Source organism: Sceloporus undulatus, chromosome 2 (genome assembly GCF_019175285.1).
Source record: "Sceloporus undulatus isolate JIND9_A2432 ecotype Alabama chromosome 2, SceUnd_v1.1, whole genome shotgun sequence".
Classification (NCBI taxonomy): Eukaryota; Metazoa; Chordata; class Lepidosauria; order Squamata; family Phrynosomatidae; genus Sceloporus; species Sceloporus undulatus.
The window spans coordinates 136,976,608-137,004,104 of NC_056523.1; the positions used below are offsets into that span (position 1 = coordinate 136,976,608).

Sequence of the window (27,497 nt, forward strand, 5' to 3'; positions counted from 1 at the left end):
AGATGGGCCATGGTTTAGTAGCAGGTCACATCACATGCCTTGCATACAAAAAGTCTGAGGTCATTCAGACATTGTTTGTTTTAGCTTTCCAGGTTTGTTATTCACACTATGGAACCGCATCAATGCACATCTCTGCAAGTTTGGTTGCTCACACGTGCAAACATTCATATAAAGATGGAGTCAATGATGCAAATGTATCTGGAACAAGTTCAAGGCATGCAGCGTTTTATCCTGGGTCTATTTGCATCAGTTATTCACACTACCGGTGATATGGATCTTTTTTAAAATCTTGGGGGTAAATCCAATATTGAGTATCTGTATTTAGTGAGTTCTTTGGCGGCCCTCCCAAATTTAATCGGGTGCATTCAGGATGTGTATGAACAATGAGGATTCATCCTAGCTTATTTTCACAGTGTGAATAACCACTGAGATGACATTTCTTGAATCTCCAGGCAGGGTTAGGAAAGACTTGTGATAAAAATGTAGAGGACTGCTAGTACTCAGTGCTACTGAGCTGGGTGGACCAATGGTCTGATTCAGTATGACCACCTTCCTATTTTCCAAAGCACACAAAGTGCCTAAGACAAAGACTCAAATTTCACCTCTTCTACAGATTCAGAAGAATTAGACAAGTATAATAGTCACAGTGTTCAGACATAGATAGAAATTTGTTTAGCAAGACAACAGTAAGTCTAGGTCAGTCTGGGGCTCACATGCTCCCCTAGTCTTGGTTGTAGAAAGAGATCTGAGGCTTTACTTCATAACAGCTACCTGGAATGGATACAAGGCTAACATGATCACATACCCACCCCTGGGAGCAATTAGGCTGGCAGGTACAAGGGACAGGGCCTTCTTCATGATCACCCCCTACTTGGGCTGCAATTGACATACTCTACATTCCTTCATTACAAGCCTTTAAGTGGGCCCTAAAACCTTTTGGCCTAAATCAGAGCTAATTTAACAGTTGGTGATAACTGGCTTTCATAGTTAATTTTTTTATGTGCTGTTCCTGTTTTATCATTTTTTCTATTGTGTTTTTTTATTTTGTACACCTCCTCTAAAAATGTCCTATAACTCTTTTAAATAAACCTTAAAAATAAGTGAATGCTTTTGAAATTCACATTGCACAAGTGGGTAGCTTCAAGGATGAGTCAGAAGAGGTCATTAGCAGGTCTTTCTGTCTTTTTCCAGTCTATGAATGATTGCAGCAATTGTCACAGCATTCATTTTTGACCTAAATTCCAATAGGAGTTGCTTCTCTTTAATTACTTAAAACAAAAAGACATTGAAAACAGCAGAGGATTGTGTGAAGTATGCTCTGTACAGGTAACATATGTCTATGGCCAGGTCATTTTGCTAATCAGTAAAGGGCTATTGCTCACACAGTTGTAGATTTTTCATGAAAGTTGTACTTGAATATGAAAAAGAGAATGCAGGGGCAGGGGGGAAGTCTATTCCTTCTGTTAACGTTCAAAAGTAAAACACAGCACGAAAGGTGATCTTATGCACTAATATCTTACCCTACAAGTCTAGTAGCACAAACATAACCGCATGCTACAATCACGTAACTTCTGTCTTTACCTTATCCTTGCCACTGAGGAAAGATCACTTGCTCTAGTTATCTGCTTTTTGTTAATGATCTAGTTCTCTTACTCCTGACTGAGCTTTATCAAGTCCATATTCTTATTTTGGAGATAACTACTGCCCCCTTGAGGAAGATGCCTCCACCTTCGGGTTCAGGTAGCTATTGAGATATCACTGCAAGTTGTCCGCAGCACTAAAAGCAAAATAAAAAAATAAAATAAAAATGGAGGATGATCTGTTGTACCCTTCAACGGGATGCGATCTTATACACATCTGGAACAAGGCAGCTGTCCAAAAGAGGTCAAGCATAAAACCTCTCGAGTCTTTTTTTCTTCTTCCTTGGGTTACTATAAATAGCTCTCTCACATTGCTCTTGGGCCCTTATTCATTTGAAGGTCAGTTACAAATTACAGACATTTTTTCATGATAGCACGTTGCATAAGGATAAAGCTCAATAGTGGGAGGAGACAGGGAGATGCTACTTAATAAAGAAAAAGAGGGTTCTAGGGTGTTTTAAGGAGGACAGTTGCATTAGCTGTGGCACGTGGGCACCAAAGCTTCTCTCTTCAAAACAGGTGACAATGTTGAAATATCTAGATCTGAAGCAATGGCTGAGAGCTGACAAGCTTAGAGCACAGCAATTCATCCTAGATATAAGAGTTATCACTGCTTGTTGCCCTAAAACCCAAATCAGTATAGGATGCCTGGCTGCATTAGAACAAGTTACTCTGTTGTGGTTTCTTTCCTTCAAGACAGTTGGCAAATCTGGGCTGCTGAGCTCATTGGCTCCCCCCCTCTTCTTTACCCCCCCCCCCAAAACCTAACCTAAAACAGATCAGCGAGTGCAGGGAATTGAGATTTTCATGGCAGTGTTGAATAAATTAATGCATGGAAGAGCAAACAGGGAGAATATGAATCATTCAGCTCTGGCAATGCATGTGTAAAAGAATGCATGAATTAACACACACACGCACACACACCCAATTAATATGAGGAAAGAGAGGAAAGGAGACATTCCAAATAAAAGCCCTGTAGCACAATGTGTAAGAACAGAGACTCTGAATTTTCTGCTCAAAATCTAACAGAGTTGAAATCCTCTAACTCTGTATTTGTGGATGGGGGGAACGGGATCTGACAACAAATAATGCAAACAAAATATTTGTATATTTTCAGTTCATCTGCAAGTTTTATACACTTGGTCAAGCTGATCTGTTTTTAAAGTGAGAAGAAAACTGTGTCCAAAAATTGTTTCAAGTCGAGCTCTTTCACTGAAGAATTTTCTCAATATTTATTGATGATGTAGCAACATGTTTTTAGAGCCTACACACGCACACACACTCACCAACATTCTTCTATGAACCACAATGGATAAAATAAACAAAACATAGATCTACAGCTTTCTTTTATTTAATCTTTCTGCTAAATCAACCAGATTTGTCATTAGACACTATCTTCTGCAGTATGTGGTACAGCTGGATCCAAGAATTGGGATTAGCAGAGTCTTCTCCTTAGTAATATTGTTGAATTGGCATCATTATCTCAACTTCTAGAACAGGAATCAAAACAGCAAAAACCATATCAGGCCACAACTTTATTAATATTATGCAGAAATTTGGGGGCTCATTTTCTCTTTGTGGCTGAGAAGGCTGCTTAACAAGTCCTGGATTTTCACAATAAACCACGAAATGACATTTGTGTCCTTTAATCCATAGGAAGCACAAACAATGTACGTCTTTAATCATTTCCAAAATCATCCACTTCACTTGGCAAGACCTCAGGGAACCCCTGGATGGTTTTGTTTCCAAGAGGCAAGGTTTTGTCAAATTGTTCTTTATACAGTATTGTCTTATTTAGAGGATGCAATTTAGTTCAGAGGTTTCAGGGGACCAGCAGTTACAGATGGATGCCAGCAGGTGGCATCCCGAAAAGACAGCACAACCATCATGGTTCCCTGTGGGAGAGTGACAGGAAGATCCAGCGCAGTGGCTTTCTTGGCCAATGAAGGTGATTTTCTTGACTTTTTTGCATCTGTCAAAGTCACCAAATATAACTATACGTATATGTATGCTGCACTCTAATGCACCATCTCAACATTAAAGTATGGCTCCCCACCCCTTTAATGAAAAGTAGCTATCACTATGAACATTCATCTTTCTATTTAAATAAGTGCTTCTTCAGGCTTGATATTATGGTTGTTATTTTCATTATCACAGGAATGTAGATTAAGGTCTAAAACACACTGCAGAAATAATCCAGTTTGAGACAGCTTTAACTGCCCTGGCTCAGTGCTAGGGAATCCTGGGAATTGTATTGTGGCACTAGAGCTCTCTGACAGAGAAGGCTAAATGTCTCACAAAACAAAAAAACAGAATTCCCTAGCATTGAGCCAGAGCAGTTAAAGAGGTCTCAAACTGGCTTTTTTCTGCAGGGTATTTTGGACCTAAGTTATTATTAATAGTGACTATTTAAATTGCTTTTAGCTCTTAGAATGATCTCATGCCATAATACCACAGCAAGCTTGCATCATTTTTGGTCCACACAGTGAAGCTCCACCACCCATATAGTGTGGCCTTACAGGCAGACCAATAACTTTTTTGCTTTTTCAGTTATCAAGAAACTGATAACTGGTCAGTTAATGGGGCAGATATTATCACATCATCCAATATTTCACAGATGAAAAGCAGAACACATGTGGCCAAGCATGTGTTGTTGCCTAAATCTAAAAAAAAGGGCAAGATCCTGATCCTTTTCTCCTCTCCCTCTACTGATATAATTGAGTGCAAACTACTTTGGAACTCACTTTGAACTCAACTTGCAGCAACTGAGGTCAGCTGAGGACAAAAGGAGGAGGAACTGGGGTATTTTAAAAGCATCTGAATAAAGTGGGACAACAAATTAATAGCAACTGTCCTTGCCAAATCAGGACAGCTAGACGATAGTTGACATTTGGCCAGTGTGTTGTAATGGTTTGAGTGTTGGACTAGGACACTGGGAGACCAGGGTTCGAATCCTGGACTGGCCATGGAAATGCACTGGTGCCCTTGGGCAAATCAGACTCTCTCAGACTCAGAAGATGCCAGTGGCAACCCCCTCCAAAGAAACTTGCAAAGATGATCCTGTGATAGGGTCGCTTTAAGTCAGAAATGACTTGAAGGCACACAACAAAAACAAGGTATTCATTTTGTTGCAGAAGATTCTCCCTCCCTCCACCCACCACCCACCCCCAAATTGGGAAATGGTATAGGGCTTCCATCACACTTGAGGACATCAGGCTTCTTAAAGGGGCAAAGAACACACTGCATGGAATTTAAAGCTTGGTATGTAGACGGGAAAGGTCAGTGGGCTCAAAAGGAACTGCGTTGCTGCTACTGTAGCACTACACCTACCCAGTATGTGCCATGTGAAATTATTTCCTCCCTGTGCCTAACAGTAGAACCAATCCTAGCTCTTTTTTGGTGCCATCTGGTTTATGAGATCCAGTTTGATACCACTGATTACAAATTCTGTAGGCATGCTCCCTACTTATCAGTGGCCTGTTTCAGACCGCCAAAATAAAAGCTGCTTCGAGTCACAGTGGAGGTATGGTGTTTCAATGATGCATGCGTCGTAAGAGTCCGAAAGACGCCCACAAGCCACCGCTCCAGCCCTAAGGACTGGGGAGCGTGGCTTTGGTGTGGCTTTTGACTCTTAGGACGCAGTATCATTGAAACACCATCCTCCACTGTGACTCGAAGCAGCTTTATTTTGGCTGTCTTGTAACGGCCAGTGATTCCTATTTTTAAATTCTGTGAGTTCTTACCCAAATTCCTTACATGTATTGGCAACTGGCTTAGACATAATATGTAACAGTGCCCTTTGCCTACCTTTGGCCTACTAGGGTTCAGGAGCGTGTGGTTGCTGTGCGCTCCCAACTGTAGAATCGCGTTAGCACGCTGCTTCCTGCCCATATGTACTGGGTCTAAATCTCAAAGTTACCATGCTTTTAGAGCCTCAATACTAATAAACTGCAGGAAGCTGGGGGAGGGGGGGCTTCAGTTTGCCTACTTTACAGCAGGCTTCTCTAGCTTTCATGACCAGGAACAGATCAAGGATACGTTATCTTGTTATTTGAAGGCTGATGATGCCACCTTGCTTGTTGGCTTTTAAGCAGTTTGGAAATAACTCCCTCAATTGATTTTGGTTTTCCTTCTTTGTTCACAACATTTAATAAGAGCCAGCTCTTCACTCTGGAGTCTTTTTTTCCTCTCACACACAGGTACTGCAATGATTGTTTATTCCCAAAACAAATAACTCTGGCCATACACAGAAACAGCAACAAAGCAATTTTTATGCCTGGAGGCCACACCCAGCTCTAACGTTAATAATATTTCATAGCCTTCAGGCTACCCTTTATGAAAGCAGAATAATTTTTCACCAATTTATGACACTGATTATTTCTTTTATAGGTATCTGCCAAGCTCTCTTCAACAGAGACCAAGCTTGACTCTGCAAAGTGTGAAAGCTTACAATTCATAATAAAGGCATATTTTCTTTCTCCTCTGGACTCTCTTGTGTTGTCCTTTAGTTTTTTTGAAACCTGACTTTTTAAAGTTAAACAGTGTTGAATATTCATTGTTGTTAACTGCTGTCAAGCTAACTTCATCTTATGACAACTCTATGAATAAGAGCCATCCAAGTCACCCTATCATCAACAGGCCTGCTCAGGTCTTGCAAACCTAGGGCTGTGGCTTCTTTGATTGAGTTTATCCATTTGTAATGCAGCTTCCTCTTTTCCTATTGCCTTCTACTTTACCAAACATTATTGTTTGTTCCAGTAACTCATGTTTCTCAGGATAAGTCCAAAGTACAACAGTCTCAGTTTAGTCAACTTGCAGGGTATACAGATGGGAGGCTAAAAGCTGTCTGTCTTTGCCCCTGGTTGGTACTGCAGCAGCCACACGCTGCAGCACTGACCGGCTCCCTAAAAAGAAGCCACTCTAGGCAGCTTCTTTGAAGGGGCACCATAATGGCGTGTCCAGTATGGAGATGTGCGTGCCAAGATGGCGCAGGGCAGTGGATGCCCAGCCCTATCTAGCCCTACTTTCGGCTCCAGGCCGGCACAAAGTGCCAGACTGTTTAGGGCCTTAGTTTCTAGGGAAAGTTCAGGCTTGATTTGCTCTAGCACCCATTTATTTGTCTTTTTAGCAGTCTAAAAAGTAGGAAAGTTTCTCTGTATTTTTGGCCTGATGGTAGTCTCTAGTCCTGAGTACAAGTTACACATCAAGACTATCAAATGTTGTGGTACACCCATTTTTTACAAGAGAGATCCATAGATTTTTTTTATTACCTTCAATAATAAAAGACTTTGCAACCATCTTGGAGGAAGGAACATCAGTAATTTAATATGTGTTGTGCAGCTTCAGACAACGACCACAGATACATAACTTTAAAGTAGACACTGAATACACTGAAATAGGTCAAGATCTTCCATACCTTGGCTCAGTCATTAATCAGAATGGAGACTGCAATCAAGAAGTCAGAAGACTAGAACTTGCAATGGCAACTATGAAGAAACTAGAGAACATCCTGAAGTCTAAAGATATTTTATTGAATACAGTCAGCCCTCAATATCCACAGAATCCTTATCCACAGATTCAATCATCCATGGCATGAAATATTCAAAAAATACATGAATTCCAAAAAGCAAAGCTTGATTTTGCCATTTTATATAAAGGTCATCATTTTACTACAACATTGTATTGAATGGGACTTGAACATCCATGGATTTTGATATCCACGGGGGCTTCCGTAATCAAACTCGAGGATACCAATGGTCCATTGTACTAAATTTAGGATCGTCCATGCCATCGTATTTCCTACTTCTATGTATAGTTGTGAAAGCTGGACAATAAAGAAAACTGACAGGAAGAAAATCAACTCATTTGAAAGGTGGTGCTGGGGAAGAGGTCTGTGATACCTTGAATGGCTAAAAAGAAATAAACTAGTCCTAAAGCAAATCAAATCTGAATGTTCCCTAGAAGCCAAGACGATTGAGTCTGTTGTACTTTGGACATACTATGAGAAGACAGGACTTGTTAGAGAAGACAGTAATGTTTGAGAAGCTAGAAAGCAGCACAAAAAGAGGAAGACCACATACCAAAGGGATAAACTGAATCAAGGAAGCCATGGCCCTGAGTCTGGAAGACCTGAGCAGGGTAGTTGATGACAGGTTGACTTGGGAGTCTCTCATTCATAGGGTTGCCATAAGTTGAAGTTGACTCGATAGCAGTTAACAACAATCCCGAGTAATGCATAGGCGCTGGGTGGTACATTAGCCATCTTGAATCTTTGGGGAGGAAAGTAGGGTATAAATAAAGCTAATAATAGTCATAGATGGGTGGGAAAAGAATATTTATATAGAAGCAGTATTTATTATTTGAATTTGTAGCTCACCCTTCACCTTATGGTTCCAGGGTAAGCTACATTCATAGCAATAAAATAATATAAAACAACTCATAAAACCACAATCATCCCCCCACACTAAAGCTTCGCTATAGAGGGGAGACAGCATACTCCCTGATCACTCATCCACTTCCAAAAGAGTGGGTAAAGATACCTTGTTTTCTCAACAAAGCACATAATGAACATGCCACATGCACCTCATTGAGGAGGAAGTTCTATAATCTGGGACCACAACAGAGATACATCATCATATCTGTCATAGGGCTGAATTACATTGCCCTCCATAAATTTACTGACTGAGGGTACATAGGCTATGTAAAAAATGTAGGCTATGTACAAAATGTATATCCAGTATTAAGAAGATCTTAACTTTTTATTTAAGATTATGTAATGATCTCTGAGATCATTGGTTTTTTCTCATAACCATTTACACAATTTCAATTTAAACTACATGATTTAATAATTCCAATCAAAAATCCACCAAACAGTGATACCTTTAGTGGCCAATCAAATGTTGCAAGCTTTGGAAGCTCCACTGGCTTCTTCATCAGGAAAGGTGTTACAAACTAAACAGGAGATTAGGAGAAAAAAATTGAAAGATGTTAGTCAAAGGCCTGGATTTTGCTGTTTCTCTTAGTTAAGATGGTATAATGAGGGTCATATCTTGCAGGTTGGCACCTCCTCCTTCTGGCCATGTGGCAATTGGGAGATTCTTAAAGTCCAGGAAATTTAACATCCATTTGCATCTAAACAACTTTGTGATTTAATAATGTTTTTTGAAGGCTGAGGGAAAGCTACCATAATAAAACTATAATTTAATCATCATAATTATGAAAAAAAGGTGATTTAGATGGCTGTGGATGTGTTCCCGTTTTGAAAACAACAGATAAAAAGCTGTTTTTCAAGCCTTTTAATAAGAAGGAATTGCAGCTTTTATGGAGTAGATCTGCAATCCAGTAGTTGTGAATTTGGCCACGCTGGGGTAGCAACTAAAGAGGGGGAAGCAGTGCTGCCTCATTCACCATGAAGCTGTAAGAAGGAGACTTTAGGAAACTGGGAATAAGGCTATTGTTATTTTGCTATAAGGCTATAAGAAAGCTGTTAAGGCGAATCTCTTCTGGCAGGCCTTCCCAGAATAAACCACTGGGCCATGTAATGACCCCCCACATACACAGATATGTGATGAAGCTGGCCACCATTAGTGTTTTAACTGTTTTATGTAATTTGAATCTTAAATTGTTTAATTCATTTTTTAAGGGGGGGGGGATATTTTGTCTATATCGTTGTATTCTTTTAACATTGTAAGCCACTTTGATTGTTTTAACAAAAGGTGGGATAGAAATAAAAGTTTTATTATTATTTTATTTATTACAGTGCACAACCTTCTTGACAACACAACAAAATGTGTCCTTATCCAAAGTGTAAAACAAACTCTTTACTGCCATACAGTTGTACGGAGACACAGGGTGCAAGTACATTGGAGAAAGAATACGTCTGATACGACTTTAACTGCCCTGACTCCATCCTAGAGAATTTTGGGATTTGTAGTTTGGTGGGGCACCAACTCTCTTTGGCAGAGAAAGTGTATATAAACCCCATACTGACAGGCCAAAATAAAGCTGCTTCAGGTCACTTTGGAGGTATGCTGTTTAAATGATGCATGCGGCCTAAGAGTCCGGAAGCTGTGCTCCAGTCCTTAGGACTGAATCGTGGCTTTGGAGCGGCTTCCGGATTCTTAGGACTCATCATTTAAACAACATACCTCCAAAGTGACCCAAAGCAGCTTTATTTTGGCCTGTCTATATGGGGCCTTAGGATTCCATAGGATGGAGCTATAGCACTTGGTGTCAAACTGCATTATTTCTACAGTGTAGATGCACCCACATCTGCTCATTTTCAGGTTTGTATTACAATCCTCCCCTCTGGCCTTTTAAAGTTACTGGACTACAATCCCCATCAGCCATAGCCACGGGATGATGGGAACTGCAATCAAACATGCAAAAAAGTGGCTGCTCCTCTTCCCTGTTCAAGAGACTAAGATCCAAAACAAACTGCATAAATAATCCAGTTTGAGATTGCTTTAACTGCCCTGGCTCAGTGCTAGGGGATCCTGGGAAATGTAGTTTTGTAAGCCATTGAGACTTCTCTTTCAGAAAGCTCTGGTGCCACAATAAATTACAATTCCCAGGATTCCCTAGCACTGAGCCAGGGCAGTTAAAGCAGGCTCAAACTGGATTATTTCTGCAATGTGTTTTGGACCTAAGTCCTTATCCGCACTGCAGAAATAATGCACTTTGACCCCGCTTTAACTGCCACAGCTCAGTGCTATGGAATTCTGGGATGTTTAGTTCTTCATTTAGACTTCTCTGTCAGAGAGCACTGGTGCCACAACAAACTACAGATCCCAGGATTCCATAGGATAGAGCCATGGCAGTTAGAGTGGTGTCAGACTGCATTATTTCTAAATGTCTCACAAAACTATAGATCCCAGAATTCCACAGCTTTCAGCCGTGGCAGTTAAAGCAGAACCAAACTGCATATGTCTCACAAAACTACAGTTCCCAGAATTCCCTAGCCTTGAGCCAGGGCAGCCCTGACTCCGCCCACTTCCTCGGAAGCGGAGGTCTGTTCGTCGTCAGTACAGCGGTCGGGATCCGCCGAGGGGAGCAGCCATATTTGTCTCGGGAAACGAAGGCTTCTAGGTCTCTAGAGATAAACTTTAAAGAAAAGCCACTCAGCCGGGGGGCACTGGCTTTACGAAGAGAGGAAAGTAAAAGCCGACGGAAGCCTCCTGGGGACTTAATTGTGGGGTGGGACTCGGGGTAAGTGTCAGGGGGCGCGTTGCCCTCACTCAACATGTCGGCACTGCGCAGGCGTCCCTAGGCTAGGGCCAGGCCTAGCTGCACTCTTCCCCAGCGCCTCCCGCGGCCATAGAGACGGAGGTCTAGAGCGTCGCCTTCTGCATGAAATGGCCGCCTAGGGCAGAAGGCGGCGCTCTAGCCTTCCGTCTCTATGGCCGCGGGAGGCGCTGAGGAAGAGTGCAGCTAGGTCTGGCCTTAGTGTAGGGAGACACTGTCCTCCTTCGCACCTTCTTAGTCTCCCCTTTACCCCTCCCTCCGCAACCCTCGCCCTCCTTTCCCTCCAGACACTCCTCTCTCTGGGGAAGAAGCAAGCCCACCCCTCTGAGCAGCCTCACAACCCAGCTCTTCTTCTAACTAAGACCTTCATCCCTTTGCCCCTGGCCTCTGGTTCCTCTCAGAAAGAAAAAGCCTTTATTATTCTCAAATACTGTAACCCCCACTCCTTCCCCCTCCGTTCCCTCCTCAGCAGGGGAGTGTGTTGTCTGTGGTTTATTTGTCTGGAAGGAGGCGTGTGAAGAAGCAACTCCCAGCTAACTTGCAATACTATATATATATATATATATATTAACTTGCAATACTTTTGAACATGCAAACTATATAGTCATTGAGTTGTGGTGGAGGGAGAGATAGTCTTGGTAAAACTCCTCTGTTGTGTTGTGTGTTTGTGTGTCCTTTAACCCCTGTGCTCCCCTGCCTTGGTTTCCTTGCCTTCCTGTAACACAATTCTCTTTCCTGTCTGGTGCTGTTTCTTTTTTTCTTTTTGCCCTCTCAGAAACCCTTTCTGGGCACTTTTCCTTTCCCTCTGGAAAACTCTTACTGAGACTGCCTCCCCTTTTCCACTTTCTCCCTTTCCTTGTTTCATATTAACAGGCTTCATTGCTTGCATTTTTTGCTTTTCCCACTCTGGAGCCACTAACTCCTTCCCCCTCTGTTTGGGTTTGGAAACAGTACCCTGAAATAACAGTTTCTTCATTCCTCCTTCATTCCCCCTCCTCTTTCAGCCTTCAAGCTTGCCATCTCCTTTCCTTTTTAGGCTTCTTTAGCCAAACTTGTGTTTGCTTCTTCAGAGGCAGCTTCCGGAAGGGGGGCATGTGAAAGACTAACTCACCACTAACTTGCAATACTATATAGTTGCGATACATTTGAGCATCTAAACTATAGGGTCATTGAGTTGTGGTGGGGGGAGACCTAGTCTTGGTAAACTCCTCTGCTCCCACTTTCCACCTCTCTGTGGGTGGAGAATAGTATTTGGAGAGAGAGGCTGAAGAGGAGGATGCCAAGGAAACTGCTGTTACCTTATAAATCTGTTTTTTCTCACTCTCGAGTTCCGAGGGGTTTGCATGATTCCTTGGCAATGAATGCGGCCAGAAGTGGCTACCGGGTCTTCTCGGCAAACTCCACAGCAGCCTGCACAGAGCTGGCAAAGAGGATCACAGAGTGAGTGTCTCAGACTTTTCCGTTTACCTCCTAATCTGTGTCCATGAGTTTTATCATTGGAAGTTGCTTGAAACCACCTGTGGACAAGAAAATCAGTGGTATAGGTTGAGCCTCCCTTGAGACCAGAGGTGTTTTACATTTTGGAAATTTTTGGAATTTAAAATGCATACGTGTTTTATACAGATAGCCTTTGTTTAATCATGTTGTGGATGAAACAAAGTTGGTGCACATGGAACCATCAGAAAGCAAAGGCCACCATAAAAAACAAGTTTGGTTTTTGGAATATTTCACATTTTGGAATTCCAGATAAGGGAGACTCAACTTGTATTTGCTAAAACAGGCCTGGTAGGAGGAGGGTTTTTTGTTGCAGGGTTACTCGCGGTTAGTTTAATTCAAGGTGAAATGAATTAATTAACCTTAAGTAATGTGTTTCACTTCAGCTTAGTTCAAGAATGCATGTCTTTACTGCTTTGGTGATTCAAATGTTCATAGTCTTATTTATTTCCATTTAAAATTGCATTGGTTTGAAATAATAGTCAATTTGTATTTTTGCTGATAATTGGATTTAAATATTTTAAATTAGCTCCTACTAGGCTTTATATGAGATTAGCAAGCAGTCATGATGTTGTGGTTTGTGCCCACATTTATTAATTCCATTATTGCAGCTGAGGACTCCTACAAAGCAAATGGCTTTGTTTCATAAAGAGAGGCAATGTCTTTCCTTATGTGTAAATTATCAAATTTTGTTTGTTTTTCTCCGTAAAATATTTAACCACACCCTCATCCATTTTTGTTGCAATTTATTGCACTGTGATTGGACAGTTTGAAAATGAAATGTAATATGTAAGTACTGTACTTTTTTGTTCATAATAATAATAATAATAATAATAATACATTTCATTTGTATTTTCATGACTTGAGAAGATTTGGCTTTTCTTGGTAGGGTGCCAAAATCTGTCATCATATTATACCTATGTTTACCTGACACAAGGCCTTACTGCACTACTCCTTTATACAGCATTAATCTGCTCCATAGAATCATAGAATCGTAGAGTTGGAAGAGACCACAAGGGCCATCCAGTCGAACCCCCTGCCATGCAGGAACTCTCAATCAAAGCATCCCCGACAGATGGCCATCCAGCCTCTGTTTGAAGACCTCCAAGGAGGGAGACTCCACCACACTCCGAGGAAGTGTGTTCCATGTCGAACAGCCCTTACTGTCAGGAAGTTGTTCCTAATGTTGAGGTGGAATCTCTTTTCCTGCTCTGGGTCCTGTTCTCTGGAGCAGCAGAAAACAAGCTTGTTCCCTCCTCAATATGGCATCCCTTCAAATATTTAAACAGGGCTATCATATCAGCCCTTAACCTTCTCTTCTCCAGGCTAAACATCCCCAGTTCCCTAAGTTGTTCTCATAGGACATGGTTTCCAGACCGTTCACCATTTTAGTCACTCTCCTTTGGATACACTCCAGTTTCTCAATGTCCGTTTTGAATTGTAGTGCCCAGAACTGGACACAATATTCCAGGTGGGGCCTGAGCAAAGCAGAATAGAGTGGCACTATTACTTCCCTTGATCTAGACACTATACTTCTATTGATGCAGCCTAAAATTGCATTGGCCTTTTTAGCTGCCACATCGCACTGTTGACTCATGTTCAGCTTGTGATCTACTTGGACTCCCAGATCCCTTTCACACGTAGTTTTATTCAGCCAAGTGTCCCCCATCCTATATCTGCATTTTATTTTTCTGCCCTAAGTGCAGTACCTTACATTTCTCTGTGTTGAATTTCATTTTGTTAACTTTGGCCCAAGTTTCTAATCTATTCAGGTCATTTTGAATTTTGATCCTATCCTCTGGAGTATTAGGTATTCATCCTAATTTGGTGTTATCTGCAAATGTGATAAGTATGCCACCAATTCTGTCATCCAAGTCATTGATGAAGATGTTGAATAGCACTGGGCCCAGGACATAGCCTTGTGGGACCCCACTGGTCATTCTCTTCAGATGAAAAGGGCCATTGTTGAGGACTCTTTGGGTTTGGCCGGTCAACCAATTAAAATCCATGTAACAGTTACCTGTCTAACCCACATTTACAAGTTGTTTGCAAGAATGTCATGGGAAACCTTGTCAAAGGCCTTACTGAAATCAAGATATACTATATCCAACAGCATTCCCTTCATCTACCAGCTGGTAATTTATCAAAGAAAGAGATGGGTGTTGTCTGGCATGACGTGTTCTCTGAAACCCATGTTGACTTTTTGATTATGGCATTGCCTTCTAGATGTTCACAAACTCCTCTTTTAATGATCTGCTCTAGAATCTTTCCTGGTATAGATGTGTTACTAACTGGACGATAATTGGTTTGGATCCTCTTTTTTCCCCTTTTTGAAGATGGGGACAACGTTTGCCCTCCTCCAGTCTGCAGGGACTTCTGTTCTCCAGGAGTTTGCAAAGATTATTGCCAATGGCTCCGATATTACATTTGCCAGTTCTTTTAATACTCTTGGATGTAGTTCATCTGGTCCTGGTGACTTAAATTCATTTAGGTTAAACAGGTATTCCTGTACTATCTCTTTACTTATTTTGTGCTGAAATTCCCCTATTCTGTCCTCTGCTCCATTATCCTCAGGTTGAGCACCCTTTGCCTTTTCTGAGAAGACTGAGGCAAAGAAAGTGTTGAGTAATTCTGCCTTTTCTCTGTCCCCTGTTAGCATTTTGCCATCTTCTGCATGTAGTGGCCCTACTATTTCCTCCTCCTTCCTTTTGCTGCAGACATATCCATAAAAGCCCTTTTTATTGTTTTTAACCTCTCTAGCAAGCCTGAGTTCATTCTGCGCGTTAGCTTTTCTGACTTTACCTCTGCACAGGCTAGCTATTTGTTTGAATTCCCCTTTGGTGATTTCCCCATGTTCCATTTAAAACTTAGCTCAGTTGAAAGTTCCTTAGTTATCCATCCTGGTTTTTTGAGACACCTCCCATTTTTCTTCCTCACTGGGACTGTTTGAAATTGTGCCTTCAGTATCTCCCTTTTGAGAAACTCCCATTCATCTTGAACTCCCTTCTCTTTTAGTATTCCTGACCATGGGATCACCCCCAGTATTTCTAAGTTTACTGAAATCCGCTCTCCTGAAGTCTAGAATGCGTGTCTGACTATGCCTGGCTTTTCCTTTCCACTGTATAACAAACTCCAGGAGAAGATGGTCACTTCCACCTAATGATCCCACCGCTTGCCCCCCATTAACCAAGTCATCCTTGTTGGTTAGGATCAGACCTAAAATAGCTGACCCCCTTGTTGCCTCTTCCACCTTTTGGATCATGAAATTGTCTTCCAGGCAAGTGAGGAATTTGCTAGACCTTGAGGATGTGGCTGAGTTTAACTTTCAACAAATATCAGGATAGTTGAAGTCACCCATCACTACTACATCTCTCTTTTCTGACTGTGTGGTCATCTGTTCTAGAAAGATATCATCCAGTTCCTCCGTCTGACTTGGGGGTCTGTAGTAGACTCCCACCGTAACATCCTTGTTGTTTCCCTCCCCTGTAATTTTTATCCAGATGCTCTCCACCTGGCTTTCAGTATTGATGTCCTGGATCTCTTTACTGGTGTAAATATCTCTGACATACAGTGCTATTCCTCCTCCTTTCCTGTTTGGCCGATTTCTCTTAAAAAATTTTATACCCCTCTATTTCTACATTCCAGTTCTGAGACTCATCCCACCAGGTTTCAGTGAGGCCTATTATATCATATTTGCTTTGTTGTACTAGGAGTTCAAGTTCATCTTGTTATTTCCCATGCTCTGTGCATTAGTGTAGAGACATCTCAGACCATGGGTCCTCTTTAGTTGCTGCCTGTGCAAGTTTTTTTTGCCTTCCACGGTTGAGTCCTTTCACTATTTGTCTTGTTTCCTCTGTGTCAGTTTGACTATTTTCTCCATCCCTTTCACCTTCCATAATATTGTCTCCCTCCCCCACAAAACTCAGTTTAAAGCCCTCCTGATCAAATTCTTGAGACTGTTGGCAAAAACATTTCTTCCAACTGGCATGAGATGCAACCCATCCGTTGCAAAAAGCCCCCCCTCATGGAACCACAGCCCATGATCGAAGAATCCAAATCGTTCTCGGTGGCACCATCTGCGGAGCCAGTTGCTCACATCCACTGTTTTCCTCTCCCTTCCTGGACCATACCCTTCAACTGGCAGAAGAGACGAGATGACAACTTGTGCATCTATTTCTTTCAGCTTCCTACCAAGAGCCTCATAATCCCTTTTAATGTTCTGCAGGCTGTGTCTTGCAGTATCATTGGTTCCCACATGGACCAAAAGGAAGGGGTATTGGTCAGTTGGCTTGACCAGTCTTGTCAGCCACTCTGTCACATCACGGATCTTTGCCCAGGGAGACAACACACCTCTTGAGACATCTGGTCAGGCCTATAAATCACTGCTTCTGTATCCCTCAGCAAGGAGTCCCACACTATGACCATGTGCCTCCTCTGAGGCTGAGTAGCAGCTGTTGCCTTTGGTGGTACTCCCAGGGTCCCCTACTCTATCCCTGAAGTCTGTACATGATGCTCTTCCTCGTCTTCCTTAATAAGGGAAAGAGCTTCAAATCGATTCTCTAGCTGCAAGCTCTTGGAACAATCCCTTGTTGGCCTAGTTCTCTGTGTGACATTCCTCCAGCTGTCTGCCTCCTGTGTATGTGAAGTGATCTCTTCCTCCCCAGCAACTTCTTCTGTGTGGTCCCCATCCAAGACTGTTGGTTCCGTTCTGTCCTGGAAATCCTCTTGCTCCCTAATATGCTGAACCCCCTCAGCAACAAGCATACTCTCCCAAGGGTTAAAAAAAAATTCAAACACTCACCTTTCAAAATGGCCACCCAGCTACTTCTCTCTCCTCCTCTCTGTTTATGGTAGGGTTGCTGATTGTATATGAACTGTATTGCACCTTGCAGGCTTTCTTTAGTAATCATACTTTTACAGGGGTACCCCGGGTTACGAATTTAATTCGTTCCGCCGCCGCTTTCGTAACCCGAAAAGCTTTCGCAAGCCGAAAACCCATAGGCGCTAATGGGGAAAAGCCGCGATTTGGTGCGAAAAAGCGCCGAAAAGCACCAAAATTTCTTTCGTAACCCGAAATAACCTTCGTAACCCGGAACAGTTTTTTTCAATTGATTTTTTTCGTAACCCGGAAATTTCGTAAGGCGGCGCATTCGTATCCCGGGGTACCACTGTACTATGCTTCCCAAACTTATTTCTTTCACAGTAATGACATCATGGCCTCCATAATATCCTTTCCCTTGCTTCACCATTGGTCTGTTTTGGGGGTTGCTGTTGTGATGTCGCGGTGGAATGACATCATGATAACACTTGGCAATGAACAGGACTCTTTCTTGTGAGAGGTCAGACCGAAAAAGAAGGTGGTCATGCTGCCCTTGTCATTTTTTTTCCATTCAGTGTAGTTGTAACTGCCTTGACTTTTCAACTGTGCCATTTTCCCCCCTGTTAAATGCATGACTGTGTTTTGCCTTTTGTGTGGTAGGGTTCTCTTGCATCCTCCAGCATACCTCTACCATGGCCATGGATGGCACGTATGCTTGGAAGAAACCCAAACTCGTAGAGTAGTCATGCATCGCCCTGGTGGAAAGTTTCATGAAAGTGTTTAATTGTTATGCTAAAATTTAAAGGCACTATAATTATATGCTACTGCATAACAGAAGGAAAGGTATTAAATTAAATATGCCACAAAAGTTGTCTTTGCCATCCAAGCACCAGAAGTGGTCTGTGAATTCCCTGCACAGATCTCCTGGTGAATCTTTGAAAGAGGAATTAGATGGCCACACCCACAAATGGAGTTTTTATTAAAGAAACCACAGTGGGTGTTCTGAAGCACAAAAAGTTATTGTTTGGTAAGGGACTCATTAACATATTTGCAATAGTGCTACAATGAGACAACACCAGGACACCTAACAGCATGCGGAAAGGCATAATTACTAGCTGTACCAATGTGTCCCTATGACACTATAGCAACATGGTGCGATAAAGCCCATAGAGAAGTGGGTATTGTGTCTCTCTTACAGCATGAGACAAGAAAGCTGAAATGAAACTGGAGAAAAGTGGCTTTCTCCTTCTCCACGTGCTATTGTAGCACTTCTGTTATCCTTCATGAGGGAGATGGTCATAAAAGTGTGCATTTTGCCAAACAGCATTTTCCAGTATGGCAAATGACATCCTTATATGATCATTTCCCTCTGGAAAAGAACAGAAGTGTTTTGGCAGCATGTAGAGTCAAGGAGAAAGTCACTTCTCTCCGGCTTTGTTTTGGCATTCTTTTCTCATATGATAAGACTTTTAGCAATCTCAGGGTACTTCCGGGTAGAGGGCTCCTAATGCTGTCAGTCAGAAGCCATGGTGCACATATTCCATCTTTTTCTCCTTAATTGATAAAAAAAATTTGAGAGAGAAAATAGATGGGAAAAGTGGTGGGAAAACACAAGTGTTTCAAATGGAAAATGCTGTTGATTCGTTGTTTGATAAAATTTCATGTTGGAGGCAGGAAACTGCAGGGTATAAAAAGCCTGTTTGGATGTGCCTGAGTTCTGGAGGCTTTTAAGAAGCGTCCCTACCTTGGAGTGTTTCTGAGGCTAAGCAGGCCTGTGGGACAGACCTTTGCCATGCTCTCATGTGCTTTTGAAGTCCTGTACAAAGTGATTGCTGAAGTCCTGTCCACCTCTGGTTGTAGATTAGGACAGGCATCACAAATACACTTGTGAGAATAAAAGTCATGTGTAAAAGACAAACTTTGAATGTATGGATTTGTCAAATCTGACAAGGACGAACAGAGATTTTATTTCTCCCCCTCTTTTTCTTTTAACAGCCTCTGAAGCCCTGAATGAGTAATTCCTGTTCAAAATGTGTTGAGCTGGATTTTAAATTGAAAAACCATATCTTTTACATGGTCGTTTCCAGTTGTTCCTGCTTTTGTGTTTGCAGGTTTCTATCTTAGGGTGTGACTACACTGTAGAAAAAATGCAGTTTGACACCATTTTAACTGCTATGGCTCCATCCTACCGAATTTTGAGAGTTTTATGAGCACTAGCACTTGTTGGCCATGAAGGCTGGATAAATTAATGGCGGTTAGGGCTATTGGAGGCTCCCATATCAGAAGTGATATACCTTTGTGATTTTTGCATGAGCTGGAGGGAAAAATTCTACTCATGTCTGGGAAGGCCTTTCATAGGCAATAGATATCAGATAAGCCATTGGTCTGGTTCTGCATGGCTCTTAATGCTTGTCTATAGCATTTAAAGATACTTTTACTTTCTAATTCTGTTTGTTCAGAGTGAAATAGAATTTCTATTTTCATATTAAAACAAAATTGCCTCCCATATACACATCCTACTTCTTCTCAATTTTGACAGGGATTGGGGTTGGGGAGAAGAGGAAAAGCTAGATGACCATCTTCTTGGTTCTTATTTGCAAGGATGAGTTATTATGTAGCTGCTAGTATTTATTTAACACTCTGGTAGATCAAAGTGTTACGAGCAATACATGTGTGCATGTCTAGTTTTCTAATTTTCCTAACTAATTTAAAGTGTCATCTACCCTTGGTTGTGATTGTATGGTGTTGTGCATTTCCCCGTTTCTGTCAGTGATAGTCAAAAGTACCGTACATATAATGAAGAAACTGTATGCCATTATGAGATACTATTCCACACTGTGATCCTACAGATAATGGTGAAAAGAGTAAAAAACCCAAGATGGGAACTATCATCTGCAGAAGTAACATTATGTCTCTGATCAGGGCCTCTGAGATAAATTTAGGAAGGCAGAAGAAGATGGCTTTTGGGCCTGGAGGCAGGGGTGAAGGCAGCTCTCAAAACTGATGATTCAAAGTCCAAATGGACCTTAAATCCTCAGTTGTCTTTTAAATAAAGATAATGGCATAGTATGAAATTCTAAAGCTGTGGTTTTTCCTACAGAATGACTAATCTTAGGTTGTTTGAATATGACTACTGGTAAACTGTTATTTCTGCCATCCTGATTTGTACGGATTCATTCTAAATTATTCATTCACATGATTTGTGAGGATTCATTCTAAATGGAAAAAAAAAGATTTTTGTGGGTTTTTCGGGCTATGTGGCCATGTTCTAGAAGAGTTTCTTCCTGACGTTTCACCAGCATCTGTGGCTGTGGTGAAACGTCAGGAAGAAACTCTTCTAGACATGGTCACAAAAAACTGTGGATGCCGGCCATGAAAGTCTTTGACTTCACAAAAATAAATAAATAAAATTTGGAAATAAAAGACATAGTACATATGTTATATGTGTGTATGAGTGAGAGAGACCATTTTATAGGAAAAATAGACAGGTTCCTGTTGAAAGCCAAGAAAATATCTGAAGAGCTGCTTGTTTGCTAACCTTTGTAAAATAATGCAGTGGAAGGGGGCTGTGAAGTTTTCTTTTATAGGGAGGGGCTATTAGAAATTCTTGGGGCCTTTCTTGGCTCTCCAGGCCCCAGATTAATGCATTGACTGAAACACACACACCAGAGACAGAGGCCTTGTGTCTGATAACATCTTGTTCTGCCCTCTGTCATTTTTTTGGGTTAGATTCCTTTAAAGATGGATGTGTGCATGAAGAGATAATGGGCTCTGATATTCAGCGTCCGGCCTGAGGATTAGTTTTTCCTCCAGTATCCCATCTCTTAGGAATTCCTTCTAAGATATGTAAGAGTCTTAGTTTCATTCTGTTTTGAATGTGGCAGTTTTATGGCCATTAATGACACACTGGAAATGGGAAATAAGAGGCAGTAAGAATATTAAACAACAGTATTAAAGAGTAATGGGAAAAATTAAGTGAGGCTACTAGAACTTTTTTTAGCAATGTTTTCTATAAAAGAAAAATGGCAGTAACCCTCCACATCTGAATTAATTTTTTAGGGTGTAAATGGGATGTCAGAGGCTAAGATTTTGAAACTTGTTGACAGATTTAAAATGACTGTGTTGACAGAAACAGAAGGTATTCTCTAAGAGTTCCTAAAGAACTAAAATGTGAAATAATGGCCCTTCTGAAGTGAAACAGAAAAAAAGTAGCATGGCTAAAATAATCTTGTTACAACAAAGCTTATTTAATTTTGTTTTTGTTCTTAGTACAGTCGTTCTTTTGTATCTGCAAGGGATCTGTTCCGCCCCACCACCACAGATAACAAAACAAAACAAAATGCTGGACCTCAAGTCCTGCTTCCTATGGCAGCCTGATGTGCATGTGGCCACATCCATGCGCTTCCATTAAAAACAATGAGGCTTGCTAGCTGCAGAAGCTCAAATTTGCTGATGGCAAGTACACAGATAAGAAGAGCCCACTGTATGTGTTTTCAAATATAAAAATCAGAATCCTCTTGTGTTATGTCCTATGAACTGCCTTAGGAGTACTTTGGGGCCAAAAGGTGGGGATGCCCATGCTTCTGTGAATAATAAATTGTACAATATATTGTAAACCTGAGGGTGGGAACAATCAAATTAAGGATTTGCCCTGGGCATCTTTTTGGCTAAAGGATGAAGTACAAATGCTCTATATTAACAAATACATTTGGTCTGGTTAAATAGTAGAAAGCATTATGGTTCATGTTAACCTGAATTATGTGGTTGAATAAAATTGTTTCATACCCATAATTAATTAGAAGAGAGAACTATAATTTTAAAACTATACATGTCTAATTTGATATTAAAAACATGTCTGCTCTGGACATACAGTTTTTAATTTGGACTGTTAAGGCTTACAAGGTATGAAATTTTCAAAGATAGTTGCAAATATGGAAAATACTTGGGCACTCAAGTTTGAAAGTATTTTTCACTATGATGTTTGAAAGAAACCATAACATAAGCCATATGTAAGTATAATGTGCAGTTGGAGCAGATCATCATGTTGAGGTATCACTTTGAGTTAGTGACAAATAGCAGCCTACCCATAGAGATGAGATGGGTTAACATTAGGATTGATTTATCGAGGGTCTAGATGTCATGTTCATACAAGTGCTTAGATGTGGGAACAGTGCCTATCCCATCATCATATTACGCCTGCCTAAGAGAGGTTGCAGTTTAAGTAGGGCTCTATCCCAAAAGAAGATCCTTTTAATACTGTGTCACGACCATGTAGTTGTAACGCATGAGCAGAACATGTTCAAAGCCATTTTCTCTACAGGAAGGGGCAAGAAGGAGCTGAATCAATACTGATGGAAGTAAAAAATTGAAGTTAACCAAAATCAAATATGCAGTGTGGTGTGATTATTTGAGGCTATTGGAAGAAGGCCTCAAAGCACATAGACACATGGTCTGTTCACATTCAGTCCTGCAAGTGGCTTACTGTAAAGTAATTACCACACCTGTCCCGTTGTCTGGATAACACTACTCTGAAGCTTTTGTAATGTGTAACTAAATCACCTTATCAAACAGTTGTTGTTGTTGTTGTTGTTGTTGTTGTTGTGTGCTTACAGATTGCTCCTGACTTATGGCAACCCTATCACAGGGTTTTCTTGGCAATATTTGTTCAGATGGGGTTTGCCTTTGTCTACCCATCTCCTTATATGAATAATAATAATGATGATGATGATGATGATGATGTTTTACTTATACCGCTTTTCCAAATTAGATCAAAGCGGTGTACAACAGGAAGTACAATACAAAGTCAAAATAAAACATAACAGGCCTCTCTCCTCCTCAAGATGGTGGCTGAAGGGAGGGCTCTTAGTCTTTCAGGCCAAGCCTCTCTCCCACTTAAGATGGTGGTCGGAAGGAGGGCTTTTTCTTCTTTCAGGCAGGCAGTTGGAGCTAGCCTGCCTCTCTCCCCCCAAGATGGTGGCTGAAGGGAGGGCTTTACTTCTTCCAGGCAGGCAGTTGGAGCTAGCCTGCCTCTCTCCCCCCAAGATGGTGGCTGAATGTTGTGGTGTCTTAAAATGTTACTGATGAGTGGGTGTTCGGAGCACTCAGTGCTGAGAAATTCAAGACTCATATCTTTGGAAGTAGTCAGCTTTACAAAACTAAGTCCCTAATCTTATATGGAATGTGATAGATAGTGCAACCCTCCCTATGTTTCTTAATCCTATATAATGGATAAGAGGAACTCTTTTCTTGTTGGGTAAATTTCTGTATGTGGGAGATAGCAAAAAGAGAGACTTTTGAGAAGGGCACAGGCTGGTAGTGGGAGCAGAGGCAGAGCCAATGGATGATAGAGTTTACGGCATTACAGGATTGTGGAGCACACAGTTTCTCAGCTTTCCTTCATTTTCTCTTTTCATATAACACCTACCCCTGTAAAGAAGTAGGTCTGACTGATACCAGTGTGTCTTGTTCTCAAAATAATATAGCATTGCAGTCAAACCTGAATTACTCTTTGCACCCACTGTTAACAAAGTAAATCAGTTCTGGCATCAAAGGAAGTATTGCCCATCTGATTGGGGACTCTTGCTGAATGTCAGACCTGCTCCATCAAGGGATTCTTTGTTCAGAAAATATGGCACTGTCTGTCTCAGCTGAATATCAGTTTTGATACCAGCTGAGGGTAGTTACACTAGTATAGAGCTTAGTGGTTTGTGTGTTGGACTATGGCTCTAGAGTTTGTTGTATGCCCTCAAGTCATTTCTGACTTACATTGACTCAAAGATGAACCTATAATAGAGTTTTCTTGGCAACATTTGTTCACAGGAGGTCTGCCATTGTCCCTGAGGCTGAGAGCATGTGAATTGCCCAGTGTCACTCAGTGGGTTTCATGGCCAAGCTGAGAATTGAACCCTGGTCTCTAGAGTCATAGTCCAACACTCAAACCACTATGTTATGCTCATTCTGGAGATCAGGATTCCAATTCCTGCTTAGCCATGAAACCCATTGGGTGGCCTTGGGCAAGTCACACTCTCTCATCCTCAGAAGAAGGCAGTGGCAAACCTCCTGAACAAACCTTGCCAAGAAAACCCCATGATAAATTCACCTAGGGTCTCTGTAATTCGGACACAACTTGAAGGCCCACAACACACACACACACACAGAGAGAGAGAGAGAGAGAGAGAGTGCTTTTTAGGTATAGTTTTGAAAACCTTTTAATGAGTGGCCTGACTTCTCTGCTGTTTACCTATCTTTTTAGATATTGTCCATAATAATAGCTTCTTCATATTTGCTTTTGAGTGGAATAATACTGGCTCAACCTACCTTTATGTTTTACTGTCTTAAAATGTTACTGAAGTGTGGGCGTTGGGAGCCCTCAATGCTGAGAGACCCAAGGCTATACACAGAGAATGTATTCACCCCAGGTATGTTAGATGAGCTTTTAAAAAGAAAATAGTCATGGGCAAACACACATAGATATGCTCTTGCACCTTTCTGAGCACACTCATATAGGCTTCTTCCTTCTTGGAGATCATCATCATCATTTATTTACACAGCACCATCACTGTACATGACTCTTTACAAGTAAAAGAACAACAAAACAGTATCCTGCCCTCAGTCTTATAGTATGATTAAGACATGACACAAAAGGAAAAGGAGATGGCAGTGTGGGAGGGGATTAAGTCCAACAGATACTGCCTCTTCTTCTCTCTCGCTGAGGCCAGGAAAGTAGCAGTTGGGATGGAGGAAGGGCCTTAGTAGCTGGGAAAGCACTTGCAAATGGCTAGTGTGCCCATCAGGTCTCTTGGGGGCTTAATTCTAAAGTATTTCATTTCCAGTTAATGAGTTGCATGTTGTGGATGCAGCTGACATCATTCTAGACTTGAAGGCACATTTTTAAACAGATATATACATTTCTTCACAAGTAATTTTATAAAGCTTGCTTCTGTAAATACTGATGTGCTGTGCATAGCTGGAGGTAAAATATTTAAGCCCAATTTTGAGCAATAATCATATACAACCCAGCTAATTGGGACAACCATAACCCTTATGCTAACCAGCTAGAAGGGTTTGGACCTCTCAGGATCAGTTTTGTTGATAACCTCTCTGTTCATTCTTTGTGTGACAGGATACATACTCTAGGGATGAAGTGCAATTAAGGTTGCCATAAGTCAGGACCTCCAAACCGGGACAAATGTAGGACACATTTTTTAAAAAAAAATGGAGGACATGCGAAAAAATATGATGATTTTTTAAAAAATGTTAATATAAACGCATGTTTCTTAGGCATGATCAAAATGGAGGACAGTTTGGCATTATTCCTAGAAAGATGGCAGAAATGTACTTCCCTTTCTGCCCAAACCACCCCCCTCCATTCCAAAACACACACAACACACATTTGGACATTGAACATGGCTTTATTTAACATTGCCTCTTGCATATTTCAGAGGCTTATTGAATAACCAAACCCCTTGGGTTTAACACTTGGCATGGTTTAACATGGCTATGCATATTGAACATGTCAAGGTGGTTTAACAAGAAGTGGATTTGCCGTTTCAGGTTTCTTGCACCAACTGTATTTCTCAGAAGTGTGTACTTGGTCAAGGGACTTTGGTTTTTCTTCACTGCGCATGAGTTTGTAAAAATCAGAGCAAATTACATTGGCCATGCCTCAGAGGCTTGCTGATATCAATATCACCACCATCATCACTATCATGGTTAAAACAAGGGAGACTTGTTAGCATTCAAAGCACCAAAAACACACAGAAAAGTCACTTTGGAAAGTCACACTATCTCGGCTTCAGAAACAGTGAGTGCAGGCCTTAGAAGCCGGCTGATATCAATATCACCATCTTCATCATCATCACTATCATTGTTAAAAGTGATGAAGGCCTTGAGTTCTGGTCCCCACAACACACTGCAGCTCCCAGAATTCCACAGCCTTGAGCTATAAAAGAGTCAGGGCTTGGGTTCTGGTCCCCACAGCACACCAGCTCCCAGAATTCCACAGCCTTGAGCCAGAAAAGAGTTAAAGCATTGCCAGCCAAACTGGGTTATTTCTCCAGTGTGGATGCAGTGTGATGGAGCCACTCCCATCCCTCCCTCCCTCCCTCCTGGGCTCCCTTTTGCCTGGTGCCTCCCCCTCAGACCCCACCCATGGCCCCCACAAGTCCTGGCTTCCCTCTTGTTGGGAAATGCAGGCCTGGCCAAGGAGGGAGTTGGGCACACAACAACAACAGCAGCAGAGGCGGAAGGGGGGAGGAGGAGAAAAAAGAAAGGAAGGAGAAAGAAGGAAAGGAGGAGAAAGAAGAAGAATAGGAAAAAGATAAAAAGAGGAAGGGGAGAAGAAAAAGAATAGGAGGAGGAGGAAGAGAAAGAACAAGAGAAAGAGGGGAAAAAACAAAGAGGAGGAGGAAAAGATAGAACAAGAGAGAGGGGGCGAAAAAAGAAGAGGAAGCACTTTGCCGGTAAAGCCCTCTCCATGCTGCTCAGCCTTGGGCCCGTGTGGGGAGGAAAAAGAAGCTCCTCCTCTTGAGGCTGGCTGGCCAATGGGAGAGTGGAGCTGGAACAGCCCCGCCCCTGCTAGCTTTCACAGGCTCCTGCAGCAGGGGCGGGCTGCCCAGTTATTGGCCAGCCAGCCTGAAGAACAGGAGCCCCTGCTCAGCCCTGCACGTGCCCATACAAGAACGCGCAGGGCAGCCCAGGGTGCAAAATGGAAGCACCGGAGGGCTGCAAAGGCTGCAGCAGGAGCGGCTGCAAGAGTGGCCACGTTGGTGGCAGACTAGCAGTCGGCAGCAATAGCTGCAGAGCAGCTGTAACTGCTGCTGCTGTGGCGATAGCCACAACGGCAGTGGCAGGGACCAACTCAACCCGGGGCAAACCCGAGGGAGGGGGAAAAAGGGACAGGACAGTCCCAGGGGGCAAAAAAAATGGGAATTTCACACCCCCAGGCGGGATATGGCATCCCTAAGTGCAATTAATAGTAACTAAGCGAAGGACCCAGATGTCAAAGGGCTATAGAGCCAAATATATTATCCTGAACTCTGCACACATACTCATTCTTGTTTAGTATTGGCTTTCAAAGCAAGAGATGTGAGTCTTCACTTGGTATGAAATGCATGGCACATGTTTTAATTTGCTAATTTATGTAATTCAGATTTGAATATTAGATAGAATATGCCTTTGGGGCATACCATGCATCTTTAGAGCATGTCATAAAACTGAGTTTAATTTATCTATCCAAGGAATACAGTAACAGGATAGTAGCAACATCTCTGATAAGCAAGCAGAAAAAGTTGATACTTTCA

The 27,497-nt window shown here is 41.8% G+C and overlaps 1 protein-coding gene and 1 long non-coding RNA gene across 3 annotated transcripts in view; one reads left to right on the top strand and one right to left on the bottom strand.

Moving 5' to 3' along the window:
- Window positions 1-2,982: 2,982 nt before the first annotated feature.
- On the bottom strand, window positions 2,983-12,316 carry LOC121921038. Its single transcript, XR_006101827.1, has 3 exons — window positions 12,182-12,316; window positions 8,520-8,591; window positions 2,983-3,612 (listed from the first exon to the last, which is right to left on the bottom strand). It is a non-coding gene; the product is annotated as an uncharacterized LOC121921038 (long non-coding RNA).
- The window catches only part of PRPSAP1 (phosphoribosyl pyrophosphate synthetase associated protein 1), a 58,162-nt gene continuing 41,744 nt past the window's right edge, over window positions 11,080-27,497 (top strand). For both annotated transcript variants that reach the window (XM_042448499.1, XM_042448500.1), the window contains exon 1: window positions 11,080-12,323. In XM_042448499.1, coding sequence (XP_042304433.1) covers window positions 12,160-12,323 — 164 coding nt within the window. In that variant the 5' untranslated portion in view covers window positions 11,080-12,159. The remainder of the gene's footprint in view (window positions 12,324-27,497) is intronic.